The sequence below is a fragment of the Rhinolophus sinicus genome, chromosome 16 (genome assembly GCF_057876585.1).
Source record: "Rhinolophus sinicus isolate RSI-liver-muscle chromosome 16, RSI-T2T, whole genome shotgun sequence".
Lineage (NCBI taxonomy): Eukaryota > Metazoa > Chordata > Mammalia > Chiroptera > Rhinolophidae > Rhinolophus > Rhinolophus sinicus.
Window position 1 is genome coordinate 99,248,721 of NC_142516.1, and position 19,816 is coordinate 99,268,536.

At 34.2% G+C, this 19,816-nt stretch overlaps 1 protein-coding gene across 8 annotated transcripts in view; it reads left to right on the plus strand.

Moving 5' to 3' along the window:
• The window catches only part of NBEA (neurobeachin), a 662,791-nt gene that overhangs the window by 548,309 nt on the left and 94,666 nt on the right, over window positions 1–19,816 (plus strand). For all 8 annotated transcript variants that reach the window (XM_019736455.3, XM_074330023.2, XM_074330024.2 and 5 more), the window contains one exon: window positions 9,893–10,005. In XM_019736455.3, the coding sequence (XP_019592014.2) occupies window positions 9,893–10,005 (113 nt within the window). The remainder of the gene's footprint in view (window positions 1–9,892; window positions 10,006–19,816) is intronic.

The following is a 19,816-nucleotide window of genomic DNA, read 5'->3' on the forward strand; positions in this document are numbered from 1 at the left end:
AGTTCATATATTTTTGCATAAAAGAAGGACTTCAGACTATTAAAATTTTCTTCTTGTTAATACAGCATGTTATTCTCAGCTACATGGATCTTTACTTGATCTTCAGGATAATGTTCTCTTTACGTTCCTCGGCAGTATTTGTCCGTATTCTCTGTTGCTTTTGTTGTTGTTGTTGTTATCTATTCCTGACAGAGCTATCCAAATTCATTATCTACCATGTGTCATAGATGGGCATGTGTTTTTTCCTTGGTTGTGCTAGCTGCGTGGATCTGTTGGCTGTAAAACTGGAGGAGAGGGCGGTATACCTCACTCTCAGCTCAGTTTCCAATCGAGGTGGCATCTGTGTTAAACAGTTCTGCTATTCTAGGAAGGGATTCTCTCTATCCCTCTGGATGGATTGTTATCTAGTTCATTATTTTAAAGGACTCTTCTAGATTTCACCCCTTCCCACTACATTTTCCCTGTGATAGATCTATTTCCCACAACATGGCGTAGTACCACCCCAATCACTACCCACTTCATGCCTGTTGCTTTCTGGGAGTTTTTTTGTTGTTTTTGTTTTTTTCTGTCTAGTTCTAGAAAGACTACACTCCGAATAGAGAGAACTTGTGATTCCTTCTAACGCTGTGCCTGAGCAGTGTAGACTTTTTTCTGGTTGGGACAGTCTTTGGGTTTCTGAGCCAGACTACATAGATCGTAAGGGGAATTTAAGTGTCTTTCTATCTTCTTTTGAATCATTGGCTCTGTTTTAGTTGATGACATAAAGAATGTATAAGCCACTAGGTTGTTTTTTGGTTGTTTTTAAAGAATATATTGGGTATTTCCTTTACAATGATTCTAACTAAACATTAAAGCCTATCTATTGTAGACAGTGGGATAAAAACAAGTATAAAATAAGGATAGAAACTCAGAACACTTACAACTAGATGGGTAAATGAAATATACATAAATAAGAGAACATTTTAAGACAGCTGATATTAGGTACTGAATGAGTGGTATAAATAGGGAACACTGCAAGAGCTAAGCATAATGGAGGGATTTTAAAAATGTGTTTGTCTGGGGACAAAAAAGTGCAAAGCTTTACAAATTTCTACCAGCTGGAATGTGTGATGTGTTCAGTGGACATGAGTATCATATCTTGGCTGAAGCAAAGAATAGTAGAAAACAATATTGGACTGTAAGTAAGAACCACATTGTAAAGAGTGTGATCTTAGACTTTCAGGAATCAGTATCATTTTGGGGAAGGGAATGTAACAAGAAGTTGTAGGAAAATTCAACTGATAACTATGTATGGCATGAATGAGAAATGAGATCGCTTAAAAGAGAGAGCTGTTAGGAGACTGACAAGACTACGTATGAAGTCAATTTGTATATCCTTTTAGTAAGTAGTTACTGAACACACACTCTGTTTGGCACTGATACTACAGAGGAAAGTCAAGTATATTTTCTGCCTTTCAGGAGAAAATATATATAAAATATAAATATATATAAAAATATATAAAATTATATATTATATATAAAATTTTATATATATATAAATTTTATATTATATATAAAAATATATAAAATATATTTATATAATATATAATATAAAATATATAGTATACTCAGGAAAACATAGATATACACCAGCAATTCCAGTAAAAAGTGGTAATTATTGTAGTGGGAGAATGTACAGAGTCATTTGGAGTCACAGACTTTGAAGGCGTTACTTATAACCAAGAGATCAAGAAAAGCTTCCATGAGTGACACTTAAATTGACTACTGAAATACAAGTAAGAATTCACTAGAAAGTAAGCAGAGGGCATTCCAAGAAAAAAGAAATTGTTGGATGAATAGCTGGATTAGAGTAGTGGCAGCAGGCATGGCAGAGGGGGAGAGAAAGAGAGAGAGAGAGAGAGAGAGAGAGAGAACTCTGTACTGTCATTATACAAAAAGTAGAAGTCACTTTAATATGCTCAAGTTGAATGGTTGGCAGACTGTCTCCTACCTGCAGTCTCAGTATCACCTGAGGACTTGTTAGAGATGTAAATTCTCAGCCTTCTCAAACCTACTGAATCAGAAACTCTGGGAGTGGGGCCCAGAGATCTGCATTTTAGCAAGCCTTCTGGGTGTTTCTGATGTATCAAGTTTAAGTACCTTTGCTCTAACCATTTAAGATCTAATTACCAGAACAGTAGTTGCATATAAAACATTTAGAACTACAAGAAAGCATGCAGTGAAGGGCCATTACCTGTGATGAAAGTCTAGAGAAGTCAGAGATTAGGAGGAGATAGTCTAGTCAAGGAAAGCCTCATGGAAATGATGGACTTTAACTCTTCATTGTCACGTATACATGATTATCCAGGCAAAATGAACCTTTGTACAGAATTAGAATGACAGTTGGAAAAAGTTATGAACATAGATATCCCAGAGGTGCTGTCCCTGGGTATAATCCTGCTAATTCTTTCCTCACCATCATCCTGAAGTTTTTAGTAGGAGTGCAGTTTGTACTGAGCACCAACATTGAAGATTTGCATGATGGTTTTAGAGAAGGTTCATTAAAGCCAAGGTTGAATACTTGTTAGGGAAGTAATTAGAATTGCCTGTTTTCCTGATTTGTGGAAAATACCTGTGTATCCATTCATCTCTTCTTATTGGAACACTTTTCAGAGCTCTCTAAGGATCCTAGAATAAAGGGCAGTATAAAGATGTTAAATTGTACCAATATCACTTTTACTAACATGGATACCACTGAGTATTCATGCTGTTATGTAGCATGGTTTTAAGGATACAGTCATTGTTCAATAAATACTTATTTATGTCAATTAATTGAAAAGTAAGATTTATCATTTCTTGAAAGGGTGTTACTATTTGTATTGACAAATTTCCTGGGTAACCCAAAGCCAAGAAATGGTTGGTTTATATCTTATCATAGTCTTTTTTAAACATTTCTTTAATTATTCCTAATACCAAGATTCGGAAAAAAATATTTTTATTATTTCTTTGTTTAGTTTTATTATTTCTTTTTGAAAAATTTCTTTAACATCAATATCAGCAATTAGAAAAAAATAGGAAATAATTGTTAACATTTATTGAGCAATTTATGGTTTACTAAATACAATTCTAGGTGCTTTGTATGTATTTACTCATTTAATCCCAACCGTAACCCAAGAGTTAAATTCTATTCTTATCCCTATTTCACAATTGAGGTAATAAGGTACAAAGAAGTTAAATAACTTGCCCAAGTCACAGAGCTAACAAATGATGAAGTCAGGATTCTAATGTATATGGTTTGGCTCTAGAGCGTCACTCAATTACTATGGTAGGCGTAGGACCCTCATGGGGCCTTTCAATCCTCCCTCTAGTCATCAGCTTTAGTCTATTAACTGCCTTAAGAACCTAAACCATTAACAATTTTAAACAATTTCATCAAAATAAACTTTTGAAGTTCATGTACTGGCGTGACTTTCGTAGATACTAGAAGTGGGCCCAGAATTGTCACCTCTCATGTGGAACCTGTTTGAAGCTAGATCTCCGATCCAGAGAAATGATTCTGCGACAGAGATTTGCCTTCAGGGAGTTTATTGGAGAGTCTGGGCTCAACATCTGTAGGGGGAGTGAAGAAAGTAGAACTCCGCAGAAAGAGAAATCGAACCCCAAGGTAGTTGCAGCAAAGGTCTCAGCAGATTCCACAGGGAGCCAGGAGCTGTCTTCAGAGTTGTCTTGCCTGAGGCAAGGGGTCCTGGTCTTCATTACCTCCACTCTGCAGTGATTGGTGGTGATGGGACCTTGGGTGGGCGGGCTCTCTTCTGATGATGGTGACTCCTGGACAGGGACTTGGCTGAGCATCAGCAGCCCCAACACTGGCAACATGGCCACCAGCCTAGCATCCAGGATACTGGTTGCTGTCACAGTCACCTAGAGGCCTTGCTGAAACACAGATCACTGGGCCAGTCCTCAGAAGTTTGGGGTAGAGCTCAAGAATTTGCATTTCTAAGAAGACTCCAGGTGATGCTGCTGCCACTGTCCAGGGTCCACACTTTGAGAACAACTGCCCTACACCTGTATTCTTTAAAATACATATCTTATGATAACTGTGTTAATAATCTTCTATAGCGCTAGGTCTTCTATAACACTGTCTGTATCACATATTTTGGCACTTACGGTAGTGTATCCTTGGCATTTCATGTCTATATCACCTTTCCAATGAGATTATGAAGTCATTAAAAAAAAAAAAAAAAGTTTTGCTCAGTAAATACCCTCAGTTGAACTGATTTAATATTTATGCCTTGTAAATATTTGCGTGGTTGTGTGATCTGTTATGTGAAGTCACTAGAATTGCTGGATGAGGGATTCTTTACATTTCCTGGATTAAAGTGAAGAGTTACAGAATTTGAATCTGACTGAGAAGCTGAAACAATCTTTTCCGGCTTCACATTGTAAAAAATATAGGTCAATGTGATGTAATAAATTTACATTTTCTATTGGAAGACTATTTACTCTCTTACACTCTCAGATTTATCTCCTGTCTCTAAACTATTATTTTAACATGAAATACAAAGTACATTTTATGCCCCATTCTTTGCTCTTCATTTTTTGAGGTCTGTCATATTTGGCCAATTTTGCTTTCCTTCTTTCTAGATGCTTTTAAAAATAAGACTCTATAAAGCAAAAGGTAGCAGTGTCTGAGTATTAATGCATTATTAGATTTTTTAGACCCTCACGTGATATGTGCATGCATACATAATTGCATAGAAATAAACACACATTTTACTATGTGTATGTAAATTTTGTAAAGATAGTTTACGTAGTAAAAGAGGTTTGTCAAATGTTCAGAAAATATATTGTTTTTAAAAGACACCCTAAAACCCTTAAGTGTTTTCATGGCCTTTACTTTATTCTATTTATAAATTTAATAATTACTCATTATAGAAAATTAGAAATTTGGAAAATTATAACTAAAAAAATCAAAATTTTCATGGTTTTTCTCTTTTTCTTTTTCTGTGTGTGGCATATCATTGGGAACCTGCTACACATACACGTTCAGATCCTACCTTTCTATTCCATTAATTAAATATTCTTTGAAGGCATAATTTTTAAAACTGCATGAAAGTCTAACTTAGGGCTGTTGTGTAATTTATTTAGCTATTTCGTAACACATGTGGATTTTTTTTTTAATTTTCAAAGAACATTAAGTTTTGGAAGATTATATAGGTGAATTTTAATGAGGCTCAGAGTTCAACAAAAATGTGATTTCAACCTCTAATTCCTGGAGTTGACCTGATTTTTGTTCATTGTGCTCTGAAAGATACAACCTATGCCCCATTTTATACTTTATTAGATAATACTATGAACAAGATGTTAAAATCTGGCGTTCTTGCATTTAAAAAAAAAAAAAAACAAAGTGATTGCTAACATAGCTTTGTGTCAATGAGCCCGTTAGGTTTGAGAATTTTTTTGAAAGGTTTTTGAGTTGTTTTTCATATGATCAGCTAATGAATTCAGCACAACTTCCCCAACCCCAACCTTTTTCTCCTGTTTAGCATTTTCCACTTTTTTACTCTGTGATGTACAAGCCCTCCCTGGTTAATTATGTATATATTTAGCTACTGCATGTGCTGGGCTTATTATTGTCATCTAATTAGATGTAACTTGAACTGCTTGCTTCTAGAAAAATCATTAAAAATTCTTTCCTAATGACCTAGAGATGACAAAATGTCTGTAAAGTGTGAAGAAGCAGACAAGCACAGGAACATCGCTCTTAAAGAGTGTTAATCCAGATGCTGCAATCATCTAATTAAACAATATTTTGCTGTCATTAACATTTTCACCAAGGAATTGCAGTTATAATTTTTTTGTCAGCTGTCTCTAGATCACTTTACCTTCAAAACTAAAGTGCCATATAAAAACATTAAATTGGATGGTTTAATTAAAAAGTTTTTTTTTTTTTTTTTGGTGAAGAAACATATCCAGTGTTTCTGAGATCTCATTTACTGTGCTTCACTTTTATTGTTTGAGTAGATTAGTGTCATAGGCTTGCAATATTTAATATTCATCGTCAAAGATAAAACCTTATAAGAGTAGTTCATAAAAAAAAAAAGAAAAGAAAAGAAAAGAAAATTCTGCACTTACTACTGCTGGAAAAGGAAAAAAACCCTACCAGTTATAGCAAAAGGCTATTTGCTAAATTTAAATGATCCTAAAAAAAAAATTAAAAACAGAACAATTGATAAATAAGTACCTAGATGTGCCAAAACCTAATGGGTATTACTTTGGAAATATTTCACTTTTTTGGTTAATTTAGTAAACGGTATTTGTTTTCATTTCACAAAGGTGCTGAGCAAAATAATTAAAGTGATAAAGTTAAATCATGGCTAAAACTTATGAATGCAAAGTCCGAGATACCATTTAATCATCATTTTTGCCCATGTGATTTTAAATACATAGTGCATTTTTAATTCAAATCAAAAATATATATTGACTGTCCATATTACAAGGCTTTTAGGGGAGAATTTTTATTTAAAAAATGTTTTAATGTAACTGTGTAACTACATTCATTTATTAACTGTATTGTATCTATTAGAATTAATAAGGTGCTATAAGCTTCAGTAATTTAAAAATTACTCAATTTTCCTTAGCATTTATTTTCAAAGAACCTTCCAAAGATTACTAAAAGTGAATTACAAAAAAATATAGGACATATATGTATATATTTTTTTCTCTTATACTTTTTCTAATTCACTTTTAATAATATTTGGAAGGTTCTTTGAAAATAAATGCTAGGGAAACTAACAATAAAAAAAATAAGCATTGATCTCAAAACATATATACATAGGACACATCAACTGCTATTCACTGTGACTATTGGGATCAATCAGTTTGTATTGTATTTTAAAGATGATGCTTTCTTTTCTCCATTTTTTTTCCCCAAAAAATGTTAACAGGTTAGTATCTTCAAATATGACCTTTACTTTTATGCTATTTGTATTTACCTGATACATGTAAGTACTGAGCTGATATAAATTGGCTTTTTATTTATTTTATCTTGACAGTTTTTTCATTAGTATATAAAACTTCATCAAAAATTTGAAAACAATTATGGTATCTAATTTTCAGCTATTCACTGATTTATATAAGTAATATAAACATATGTTATATAAATCATATCACTATTCTATAAAAATACACTTATATACTGGGAAACCTGTTTTTCATTAAAATCTACAGGTTTTTAAGTAGAACACTACTGCAGAAGTTGGTGGATCACTAAGTATACCATGGGCCCAGTTAGAATCCCAGAAATAGCTCTGCCTATCCAGTCTCCGTAAATACACATGTATAATCGTGTTTCCCCGAAAATATGACCTAACCAGAAGATAAGCCCTAGCATGATTTTTCAGGATGACATCTCCTGAACATAAGCCCTAATGCGTCTTTTGGAGTAAAATTAATATAAGACCTGGTTTTATTTTCAGGGACACACGGTAGGAAAAACGGAGAGTAACCCGTTGTCCTAGGTTAACATATATATATGAGCTATCACTGATAAGTTTAAAGTTTGAGCATTTTACAGTTTGTATTTTACAATGATACTGCTTTAACAGAATGTTTCACATACAAAAGACTTTAATAAAGGCTCCAAATTCTTGTTTATTCTCATTAGTATTATTCTTCATAATAGACTTACAAACATAAAGCAGATGCACCCATTGGCTGAACTGTCTAGCTGCAGACATTTCCTTCTTGTTTAACGTGCACATACAGTGCCATTCTCACATATATGTTCTCTGCCTTCGCAGTCCTCACCCTCCAAAGAGACTATCCCGCAGCTTTCCTTCTTTACTTGGCTTATGCTTGTTCATCTTTTAAATTTTGGCTCATTTTTATCAATTTTTATCACATATGTATTCATTCCTTTAACAAACATTTATTGGGTAAGCAGTATGTGCCAATACACAGAGATTAAACACACACACACACACACACACACACACACACACACACAGACCCCTACATTCATGAGTTTACACACAGACTAGTGGAGAGGCGGACAAGTTGGCAGTGGTGCGTATTAGCGCTAACACACGTCTGTGTGAGCGCTGTGGTGGGAGAACAAAGGGGAAACCCTAACCTTACTCTCACCTCATTCCAGGAAATGTAAAGTGGAAGCAACGCTCTGCTTTCTATCAATTACCTACATATATAATATACACCCATATAAATTTACACAATTAAAACAATATGGGGTATTTCTGTCAAATGCAGAGATTAATATACTAAACAGTCACCCAATAAATGTTTACTAAATGAATTAATTGATTTGATGCTTATAATCATTAGCAGATTTAGTTCTTCCTCAGACTGTGACTTGTTTTTCCTATTTCACAGTCACATTTACCAGCTGCTATAAGAGTGGGTATCATTTAATGTCAACTCTTGATGATGAACAAGTTACTGTATGCATCTCTGTGTTACTGTTGTACTGTATGTGGTGTGTGCTCCAAGGCATACTAGATAAAATTCATTCACTAAATACAAGGGAAATAGCTATTTTGTCTGAATTTGAATGGAAATTTAGAAAGTTACCCATGATTGGATCATAATACATTTTTACAAAATATAATCTTATCCAACAAAAGTTTTCTTTGGACTCTGTTTCTCTAATACTGATTCTCTTAATTTCATCTGATTATGTGTTATTTTAATACCAGTTTATGAGGGTGAGCCAGTGCTTTGCTCTCCCTGAACTTTCCACATTCCCACTATACTTCAGCATCCTACCTAAAATATTTAAGTTATTCTATCAAACACACACACACACACACACACACACACACACACACAAAACCCAGCCAATTCAACCTAAGGTCCAGCAGCTCTTCACTAAAGTGAAATAACAAAATGCAAAAAGAATGTTCATGAACTTAAACTAGTGAAAATAATGTATGTGACAATAATGTATGTGAAAATAATGCTTTTTCATACAGGCTTCAGAGTACTTCTGTTAACTTGCAAATTCTCTACATCGATTATTGATATAACCTCAATATAATATCCTGTATACTGGCAATATAATTTCTAGATACACACATACTCATCATAGTAGAATACCATCACATAACCTGCAGGTGTGCAGGTCAGCAGGGTGACCTCCTCCATAATCACTTTCAGGGTCCCTGGCCAACAAGGCTCTGCTTCCACGGTGGCAGTATTATCTTCATCATAGCAGCAGAAGAGAGATGGAACATGGAGACACCTGTGTGGCAAGCTGCAATGGGCCAAGCCGGGAAGTGGCACACGTCAGCTCTGCTCACGTTCTGTAGATTAGACCTAATTCCCATGTCCATGGCTACTGCCGTGTTCCCCCAAAATAAGACCTAGTTAGACAATCAGCTCGCATGCCTCTTTTGGAGCAAAAATCAATATAAGACCCAGTCTTATGACCGGGTATAATATAATATAATATAATATAATATAATATAATATAATATAATATAATACTGGGTATAATATAATATAATACTGGGTCTTATATTAATGCTTGCTCCAAAAGACACATTAGAGCTGATTGTCTGGCTAGGTCTTATTTTCAGGGAAACATGGTGGTAAGGGAGTCTGAGAAACGTTGTGTAGCCCAGGAAGAGAAATCAGTAATGACAGAAAGCTAACGGTCTTTACTACAAGTTTATATTGGAAAAAAATAATGCTAGTTACACATTAATTAGTATTGAGTGAATTCACTTGAAACACGTTGTTATAAGTGCTTTTGATTAAACAAATGTGTAGTTCAATGAACAAAAGAGCTGCTTTTCTTCTGAAATTCAATAGTTGCCTTATCTATTATAAGAACAGGAACAATTTCATATGCAATTGGTGTATACAGATTATCATTTCTCTTTTTCTTTGCTAGGACGGACATATAATGATCTGAACCAATACCCCGTGTTTCCATGGGTATTAACAAACTATGAATCAGAAGAATTAGACTTGACTCTTCCAGGAAACTTCAGGGATCTATCAAAGGTAACTTTTAAATATATTTCTGTGTATTTTCTTCATATTTCTTCAATTCTCTTCATATTCTAAAAGCATTTCTACCCAAGTGTGTGTGTGTGTGTGTGTGTGTGTGTGTGTGTGTGTGTGTGTGTGTGTAACATTAATGTTTATATGAAAGTTAACCTGGTTGTCATCTCCTTTTGTAGTCAGAGTCTAAATCTCATCAATTCCTAGCATAGGAATTAAGCCACAAGATAAATTAGTACTAGTATAGGCAAAATGAAATGGGTATTTGGGAAAGAAAAGATGTAGGGTGAAGTTGCTCAGATATCCTGGGTTTTAAAAAGTCAAGGTAAGAAACCTGAAAATAGTATAAAATACAAGAGCAAATCATTTCTGTGATATATCTAAGGTAATAAGACACATTATCTTCACCATAATACATACATACATAAACACACACACGCATACATACACACACGCATACACGCACACGTTGTAGGGGAGCTTAATAGTGAAAAGAAATAAGGCACAATAATTTATCAAGGGTCTGGTAAGATACAAAAGAAGATTTGTCTCTGATACTGGGAAGAAAAAAATACATAATGGGGGATAAGAATAAAAAGCAAAGTTTGGGTTAGTTCACCTCATTTGTCCAGAGGAAATTTATGTGGGATACTAAACTCTGAAATACAGTGAAGAACTAGCAACTGAACCTAAAAAGTTTCTGTATAGACTAAGATAATCTCAGAGCCAGTCCCTAAGGTTTATACACTTTCGCCATGCTAAGTCTCCGCTCGTTCACTCTGAATTTTCTTTTCTGTCATTTGGTTGTATGGTTCAGCATTCCACAGTAGGTAGAAAGGCATATGTGTATACATTTGGTTCTGGTGCGGGGAGGGTTGGGGAGCTCCTGGACAAGGGGAGAACGAGCCCCGTGAGTCAGGGAAATATGCCTCACAACCAATTTGAAATTAATCCCACAGGTGGTTTTGAACTCAGCACACCCTCTCTTGCCTCTTTTCTTGCCTTTGAAAACTAGATCGACCTAAATTGAAGCTCTGTGTTCCACTGCTTAGTAGCTATGGGAGCTGAAACCACTTTCCCTTAGCCTCAGGTTCCCCATATGAGAATAATAATACTATCATACCTCATGCAGTTGTACAGATCAAATGAAGTGTGCATTTAATATAACATAGTACTTGGCACATGAAGGCACTTCATGAATATTAGCTATTATTATTACACATGGCATATTTCTTAGCCTGTTTTGGAAGCCGGCGTACTAATTTTCACATGTCCTTATCTGTCCCTCACTCTCTAGTGCTTCTGTTTATTGGTATCTCTTATCAAACCTGAGTTGCTAGCTCATGGCTAATTTTAGTTCTGATATTATAGGTACTAAAGGGACCTAAGTGATCAGTTAGCCGACATCTTCCTGAGAGTCACACAGCCGGTAAAAAAAAAAATATATACAAGCAATTGAATTCCAATTTGGCTGCAAATATAGTAATTTTTCCAGTGTAGTTGAACTGAACAAAAATCTTTATTTACCGTGTATAAGTAATTATTCAGACTCGGGTAGATAGAAACATTGTAATTCATGGGATCTGTCCTCCAGGAGCAAATCAGGTTATAGATTATGTGAATAATAAAATCATTCTCTGCAAAATTAAATAATAAGGTACTATATTATATAGAGAGAACTACATGAGAGGCAATAAACAGTGGTTAGGAACAAGAACTCTGGAGCCAGACTGCCTGGTTTCAAATCCTAATTCTGCCATTTACTAGCTTTGTGCCTTAGACAAGGTTATTGAATTTCTCTTTGCCTCAGTTTCTTCACCTGGGTAATGGGGAAAATAACAATAGGGTTGTTGTGAAGATTTGACAGTAGTAAGTGAAAGAACTTAGAATAGTGCCTGGCGTATCAGCAGTAACTAACACTGAATGCATGAAGAACGTAATGCACTAAATCATTGATATAGGCCATGTACTTTGAATTGTCTTTCAAATAGTGATGATGAATATATGTTGTTACTTCCATATTGGAATTAAAATGTTTGAATGATATGCATTTTTGACATGACTTTCCAGGATTGAGGTGTAACCTTTGAGTGTAAAACAAAACCAAACTAACTCATCAATGTGAGGATAAAAACTGTCAGACTCGTTCTTTAAACAGAATCTTATCTGCGTGTGTTTTATTTAACATTAATTGAATGACCAGTATGTAACACGTACTATGAAACTCATACATAATAAAAATTTTAAAGTAGGTTCTCAAGTAACATGATACATAATAGTAAAACCTCATAACCTGACCACTACTGTGGCTATTTTAGATTATTTTTACAACAGGGAAGGACATCCTTTTTCTTTGAAATCAACTGGGATATCGTGGTGAAAGGAAGCTCATACACCAAGGTGCCTTCCTTTCCTCCATTTATTTATTCATTCTTTCAGTAATTCAGTCAACAAATATTTATCAGATGCTTGCTATATGTCAAGTGCTGTGCTGGGTGGAAGGGCGTAGAGGAGGTACTAAAACAGATGTCGTCACAGCCTTCTTAGAAAGAGTTCCGTCTGCAGGTAAGATGAAAACTTAGATGGTTACCAGAAGTCTGTGAGGCCAGCATTTATGACAATAGATTTAATGGGAACTGTACCAAATCAGAGAGTGCATGTTCAGCTACTCTGAGATGTTGGACTCAAATGTTCTTGAAACATTATCCTAACCAAAGAAAATGTGGCTGTCATTATGACATATGGATTACAGAAGATATATGATATAATATTTGTTAATAATTTGTAGTCTATGTAGAAAAGATGAGATAAATGAGGAAGTCACTGTTTCTACAGTAACTAGAATATATAAATATTCTTCAAATTTGTACAGCTTATCTGTTCAATATATGTTCCTTTTGGCATAACTTCTCCCTTTGTGACTCACATGTGCTCTCCTAATTTTATTTGGAGCTAAATAAGTAGAAGAAGTAAATAGACTGAGCCTACATAAATTAGGCAACTTGAATACTAACCGTACTTGGAAGCAGCATGGCGTCCTTCATGCTGTGAACATTTGAACCCATGAGCTCTTAAAAGATAGATAGCTTTTTCTTCCAGCTCTACCAGGTTCCATGCTTTAGCAATTTGTTCTTTATATTCTGTCAGAATAACATGATAGGAAAATGTTAGCAAATTAAAGCCTCTTGATATGTTAATAAATTACTCTTGCATTGTTCCCATGCTTCATTGAATTTCTTAATAAGAACTTCTTACAAATGGGCTAGAAACCCAAGACTATCCTGTATAAAAATCATTAATAAACAAGATTTTAATGTATGAAAATATATCATATTATACGCCTAATGGGAAAATGACATTTGAAGTATAATAATATAATTAGATGGAAAAACAACTAATTGATGCAATTTTTTTTCAGTGAAGAGATGACCGCTAAGAAGCACATGAAATTCTTGTACATATAATTAATAATACAAACGAAAATTTTAATAGAGAGTTTGTTACTCTTTAAAAGATCAAGGAAGAATTGGAATAGTTGAATGATATTATTAACCAGAAACATCCTACAGGGTCGCTAACAACAAGAGAAGTTGTTCCTAAACAATGATTAGGCTCCAAGTAATGACACCTAGCAGTCAATAATTCTAGAATGTGTTTCAGTAAACAAATAATTTTTATACTCCTTACTGTATCAAAAAATTAAGATGCTATGAAGTATCGTAAAAAATTTGAAATTTTATCTTTCTTTTTTTATACTTCCACATAACACTGGCTTCATGAAATTCTATGTTGTATCAGTTAGGACTTTTGAATGACAGCTTCAGACAACCCAGTTCAAGTTACCTTGAAAAATAAATGAATGTTATTAGTTTTTATTGGTTCTTATAACTGAAAAATTCAGAGGAAGGTTTTGTTTTCAGTAAGATTTTCTCCAGTGATGCAGACAATGCCACCTATGACCTGGATTTTTTTTCCATTGGTCTGCTCTACCTTCCCCACTGTGGGCTTTATACTCACCCTCTACTGGATGGCCTCTAGTAGCTGCAAGCACTCCCTTTATTAGCAAAAGGGCTGTAACAGTTCCAGACACCTCATATTACTCAAAGGAAGAGAGAGCATCTTACCAAGTAGCTCTCGTGGAAGACAAGAAACCTTTCTTCCCCAGAAATCCCAGAAAACGTCTCCTCATGTGTCATTGGTCCTGCTTAAGAGGATGGAATATGTTCATTGGAGATGAGATAAGCCAGTCATTTCCTGTGGGTGGAGCTAGAGGTAGAGTCAGGATCATGCAAGACCCCTGTCTAAGAATGGTGGGGTGATAGCTGAACAGAGGAAACTTGGATTCCAGTTCCCTAAAGAAAGTGAGCTTGGTGAACAGCAAAAACTCTCTATTATATAAAATGTCAAATGCAATGTGTCTGAGACGTTCTTCTTTATGATTTCTATAATCTAAAGAATGGCAAATAAATTCAGTTTTATATACATATAGCTACTACATAAAAGTTTTGCAACGTGGGAAGACTTTAAAGTATAGTCCTGACTCTCAAGGAATATTAATTGGTTATGAAGGTCAAAAAACCAATAGGCAGTAGGTTGTGTATTACATATAAACAATTATAATATATGACGATTAAATGGTGTCAGAGCTAAATTTACCATAAAGCTAATGAAGCTTAAGTTTCAAAACCCCTCAAGTGTTACAGGCTGCTTCTTATACCTTGCTCCTAATTTTATGTTCATGGTTTTATGTTCATTTTTTTAAGGAGCCCCTTCTCCGACAAATTGCTTAAGTCTCACCAAACCTGAATTCACCCTCAGTGCAAAGGAAGGAGCTGTCTCTTGAGTAAGCCTGGGTGGTTTCATGGCAAAGGCAAATGAGAGGAGTACATAAGGGATTTAAACATCTAGGTACACCTGGATATATTTCTTCCCATATCATATCTGATCTAGGTCCGTAATTCCAACTTTTAATGCATATCTGACATACTTACCAAAAAACATTCTGACAATATTGATGAAACAGTGGTTGTCTATTTCATTTGTAAGCAGCATTTAATATGTAACAAAAGAATGTTGAAAAAAAATAACAATATTTTTATAAGACTGTACAGGCGAGAACCAAAAATGAGCAAGAAAGTAAATAAAATTAAGAACTTTGCACCAGACATACTTTTCCTCAGGTTTTGAGGATATGGATAGGATAATGTAGGAGCTGGAGACACTTTCTTTTCCTTGCCAAGCTCGTCCTACAGCCAGTTCTGTAGCACTCAGGTAACATTGACACAGGAAGTTGAATCCTTGAGGGATGCAATATGTTAATTGGAGATGAGATAAGCCAATCATCTCCCGTGGTTGTAGTTAGAGGTAGAGTTGGGATCATACAAGACCCCTATTCTATTTACTGGATGCTAGGAAAGGTTAATTCTAGAATTATCAAACCTTTTCAGTTTTCTTTTTGTATCAGTATTAAAATTGAGAGTTAGAAAAAAAATTGAGTGGTAGTAACTGGAACATGGAAAGAATGTAGGCTTTGTTCAACTGTTGCTCTGTCAAGTTCTGTACTACCTTAGGCATGTTTCCTAAACTCTATGAACTCGTTTCCTCTTCTTTAAAATGAACACAGTAGTATTTACGTAAGCAAGTTGTTAAAAGAATGAAATGCACTAATGTAGGTAAGGCATCTAGTATAATGCCCGACACCCAACTGGCATTCAGTGACTGGTAGCTACAAAGCAAAGTTCCATATTTGTCAGCTGAGGTTTCATTGTCTTTGGTCTGTTAAAAAAATCTAGTAAAATATTAATTTGATTTAATTTTGTCCTCATAAAATAAATACCTTTTAATAAAACACATCATTTTTTCATGCAACAAATATTTACATCTCTTTAAAATGTCAAATATCAAAATCTTAAACATCAAAATACTGAAGTTATTTATTGAAACTTGAGATGCATATCTATTTAGAATGAAATATTTTATTATGTTTATAATATTCTTACTCTTTTCTTAGTCCACTTAATTAACAGTTAAAGAGCACAGGAGCTTGGAAGTTCTTTATCAGTAAAATTTGTTAGACCCTCACATTTGATTAGACATCACAGGTTCAAGTTTTATTTATTACATGTACAGGTTAGAGATTATGTTTATTGTGTGACATGATGGACAGCAAATGAAACAACCTGTCATTGACTTATCTTGTCAATATTTAACCAACAGATGGTACAAAAATATTTTCCCCCAGTTTATACAGATTTTTCTTATGGAGATATGATCTTGAGGTAAAATTTATCTTAAAACGTGATAGATGCTAATGCTTTAGTTATTTACATACACTCATATGAACTTTACTCTTAAATTACAGTGATTACATGACTCTGACAGGAAGCACACCCTCTGGTCATTAAAGCATAAATGGAATTTTCCTACTTCCCAGTCAGTGCCCTCTGATAAATGAAATAGTTTCATCACAAAGTCAAGTCCTAGTGATATTGACATGAGCATAAGACATCACACACACACACACACACACACCCCCATTCATTGAGTGGAAAAAATATATTTTGTTAACACAGGAGTTGTTGACTGACAGATGATGATAAGCATAACCATTTTCCCAAATTATTATGCTACTTATAAAAAGGAAGTGATAATGCCTTGAGGCTTTGAAATGTGATCATGCAAATGGATGCACTGAAGTGTGAATAGTCTTCAACCATCCACCCTTGATAACTGCCAAACACATAGACAACACATAGGCAAGAGTTTACATTGTCAGGTGGGGGATACCTCAGCAATGTGGTACAAGTTTCTACAGTTATTTTTTTTTTCATGGTAACAGTATCTAAAATGAAGTTAGTTTTATTTAGTATATAATCTATCTAATGCTTAACTTTTAACAACAAAATATGAAGAATGGACAAATCTAAGTGTACTAATAGCTGACGGTGATGATATAAAACTTACTAGAAGATAAAAATGTGAATGTGTAAATTTAATTATATACCATCTACTCAAAAAACCACTGATAAATTTGAATGTTTTTCTAAATATTAGGTTGGTGCAAAAGTAATTGCGATTTAAAAGGTTAAAAATAGTTGGAAAAACTGCAATTACTTTTGCACCGACCTAATACTATATGTTGAATGTTGCCTTAACATATAACCCAATTTGAAAATTGTTTTTGTTAAGCATGTTTACAATGCAATATTGAAGGAAAAGTACTATTTTAAGACAAGGTATTGATTGGCAGTATTTGGATACTATTTTAATTTCATGGAATAATCCAAGCTGAGGGCATAATTTGCAAGGGGGAAAAAGGGCACCAATTTCCAAATTGCATTTATTTAAAGTAATAATTTTATTCATTCACTTATTCTTTCATTATACAAGCATTAATTGCACACCTACTTTGTGCCAGGCACTGGAAGTAAAAAGACAATAAGAATTGGTTCATACCCTTAAAAGTTTACAGTCATTTTTAGTTTATCCAGCATATTATGCTCCTTTCCTTCTAACTGAAAGGAAGGAAAAACCAAGAAAAGTACAGACAAGGAAACAAGTTGATTCACAGACACTGTGGTGGTAACAAGAAACAGTGAGATGTTTTTCTGTTTGTTTTTATCCCCACTGTTGTTTGTTGGGGACATATTATAATAGGGTGACAGAGAGCTATAGGGATTCACACAGAACTCCCAAACCTGTGCTCTGTCTGCTTGTGCGAAGTGTCCCCTTATCTTCTTTCTTGTTCCTTCCCATTTGGGCTAAATCATCCTACCCTTTCAGAAACAGAGAGCAAAAGGGAAGAAAATAGGAGAGAGCCTGTTTTTCTTTGAAAAATGTAAGCTGTTAAAGAAGGAACTGGAGTTCACAGGAGCGCTTTTTTAGCATATGTGCTTAGGAGAGTGCTGCCTATAGAAAAGAAAAGAGAGACTACTCTGTGCACTTTTGTTTGACCAGCCACGTGTCACATCTAACGTGTAGCATCGTCTTGGCAAAACTAGGCCAAAAGCAGTTTCCATTAACCTTTCTTTCCAGCTGAAACAGAATATTAAATAGAAATGATGTTGAAACTAATTTATAGACTCATCCCCCTACTACTTAATACTTAGAAAGCTTATAGAACTGACACATGACAATGTAAGGTATTTTGCTTATACCTCCTTTTTGTTATGTAAAAATGGTTCCTTTTCACTAAGATATTTAAAACTAATTTTCTTAGGAAATATTCTGGGTAATGATAACAACAACAGCCAACATTTGACATGCACGTATTATATGCCAAGCATTGTGCTAAGCATCTTATATAGATTTTCTCATTTTATCCTTATAACTCTATGACGAAGTAATTGCACTGGACATATAGGTTGCATTTCCTTTCATTTGTTACCTATTATTTCTCTGCAATAGGTAAGTAGAATATACTAAACAAAATTGTTTTTAATAGTCTAGTGATTACTTTATCTTCTGGATTCCTTCCACCTTTCCCAAATGCCCTGCACTATGGACAGTCATATCAGATATGAGCAGAGGAGGCAAAATGAATGCACGGAGTCATTCTGCACCTCCAAAGACTTCAGTCCCATGTCAGACGGGCATACCTAGGAATGTGCTAATAAATTTGGCAAATCAAAATGCAACTTTGGCTCAAGGTTTATCTTTCTTCATAATACAATTAATTGTGTTTATTCTCCCTACGGAAAGCTATAAAATGGAATACACTCAACTGTAGCCAGCAAAATATAAATCTTAACACTTCCTTTTATTAATGGTTCATTCCTTCAGGTTCCATTTCTTAAGAATGTATGTGGAAATTGTGTAGTGATTAGCAGAAGCTCACCTGATGGTGAAAGGCCATAGTAAGTAAACTAAGAGTGTGCATAAAATTGCAAAGGGGAGATTTAAGCTATTTAAGAGAACAAAATCTTCACACATTTTAAAAACACAAATTTTTCAAATTAAAAGCATTCTTATCTATAAGAATAACCCAAAAATATAGTTATGATAAAAGAACTTGGTGTGAATTTGAAAGATTTTGTTTGGTATTTACACTGCATTTTTGTTTTTAATTTTGAATTTTTATTTAAAATTTCTTCAAACATAAAGAAAAGTATAAACAATAACTAACACCCACTTACCCAATACCTAGATGTTATAATTATCAACACTTTAGCTTTTTATGTTTTGCAAAAATATTTTAAGGTAAATTAAACATATCATACTTTACCCATAAGTACTTTAGTATTCAAAATAAACATTTTCCTACATAACCACTATATTGTCATCACACCTAACAAAACTTGCAGTAATTCCCTAATATTATATAGTGCTGTGCCCATAATCAATTTTTCCCAGTTGTCTCCCATACATCTGTAAAAAATTGGTTTGGTCAAGCTAGGATTCAGTGAAGAACCACACGTCGCATTTGATTGTTATGTTTCTTAAGTATCTTCTAGGCTAGAATAGCTCCCAACCACCACCACCCCGCTTTTTTTTTTTTTTCCATGATATTGATTTATTCAAGAGACCAGTTATCCTATAGAATATCTCACCTTCTTGCTTTCTCCTTTTTTTTCTCATGTTGTCATTCTACTTGTTTTAAATAGTAAAGTTTTGATATATGGTGATTTCAAATCAAAGTGAATATTGATAACAGGAATTCATATTTAGAAATATATAGTCTTTATTGTTTGCTAGCTAAAATATAAAGTTACTATAATTGATTAAAATGTGTAAAAGTTAAAATGTTCACATTTGAAAGCTATTTCTGGGTCATATAATTGGAAAAGCCATCTAAAATTCCATAGATGAGATA